Genomic DNA, 1,085 nt, shown 5'->3' with positions numbered 1-1,085 from the left:
CAGGGAATTCCCCATGCTGACAAAGGCAGGAGGCACTTTACAGGGCCACACTTCCGGAGTCATACTCAGGAGGAGCAAGAACAGTGCATTAGACTTTAAGGAGCGAAGCTTTCACTCTGTGACTTGAAGATAAGTTACTAGCATCCCGGGCTCTAGTTGTCCTTGTTGGGGATGCTCTAAAAGGGCACCTGAGCTGAGTGTGGTGAATCCTAGCACTCAGGAGGCAGAGGCAGGCTCATCTCTGAGTCTGAGGCCAGCTTGGTCAATCTAGGGAGCTCCCACACAGCCAGGGCGTTACAGTGAGGCCTCTGTCAATATGACAGAGATTGGGCTGAACAAAGGCCTTCTCTTCCAAGAACAACTACTCCCAAACTGACGTGCAGGGTGACTGTGCTGTCCTTCCCACCCGTCAAAGTCACCTGAACAAGCTAAAGCAGAGGTGAAAATGCTTTAAGGTCCCCACTTGCCGACCTGGTAAAAACTAAGTACTGCTGCTCCCTCTGCACAAGTCATTCTTGCCAATGGCAGACCCAGTGAATGACTCCTGAACAGGCCTGAGCGTCTCACGAGGGGCCATGCCATGGCTCCAAGACAGTCCACTAACCTCACCATCACATCAGGGTAAGATGAAGTCTACTTTCCAGAAACTTTTATGCATATATATAATATACCAAAAGGAAGGAGACTTCACACAAGAAATTATATACCAATCAGAAAGTAATGACTCTTTATAAATTTGAAAAGGGTCTAAGTTATTCCTTGTAATATATGTGCTTGTGGTCACTCTGTAGAGACCTGGAGTGACTCGCTCCCAAGTTGTCTGCTAGGATGATGGCCAGAGCTTCATGTCCCCCTGCACGGCCTCAGGGATGCTGTCGGAGCTCTCAGCAACGTGGAACTGGCTCTCCTGGATTCCCCACGCATCCACGATCTATATCATGTCCAGCTGTAAACAAGAACAGCATACTCAGAAAAGAACCAGGCCGCCCTCAGACCTGCAGTTCCAGTTAGCCACACACACAAACCTGTACTGGTATTCCCGCCCTCAGACCTGCAGTTCCAGTTAGCTACAAACACAAACCTGT

General features: G+C 49.3%; 1 protein-coding gene across 3 annotated transcripts in view; it reads right to left on the bottom strand.

The window, feature by feature from the left end:
* Nucleotides 1-699: 699 nt before the first annotated feature.
* Xrcc5 (X-ray repair cross complementing 5) overlaps nt 700-1,085 on the bottom strand; it is a 91,693-nt gene continuing 91,307 nt past the window's right edge. For all 3 annotated transcript variants that reach the window (XM_031367893.1, XM_031367895.1, XM_031367894.1), the window contains one exon: nt 700-946. In XM_031367893.1, coding sequence (XP_031223753.1) covers nt 932-946 — 15 coding nt within the window. In that variant the 3' untranslated portion in view covers nt 700-931. The remainder of the gene's footprint in view (nt 947-1,085) is intronic.

Source organism: Mastomys coucha, unplaced genomic scaffold (assembly GCF_008632895.1).
Source record: "Mastomys coucha isolate ucsf_1 unplaced genomic scaffold, UCSF_Mcou_1 pScaffold14, whole genome shotgun sequence".
Lineage (NCBI taxonomy): Eukaryota > Metazoa > Chordata > Mammalia > Rodentia > Muridae > Mastomys > Mastomys coucha.
The sequence above is the reverse complement of the archived record's forward strand: the minus strand, read 5'-3'. Positions and strand labels throughout refer to the sequence as shown.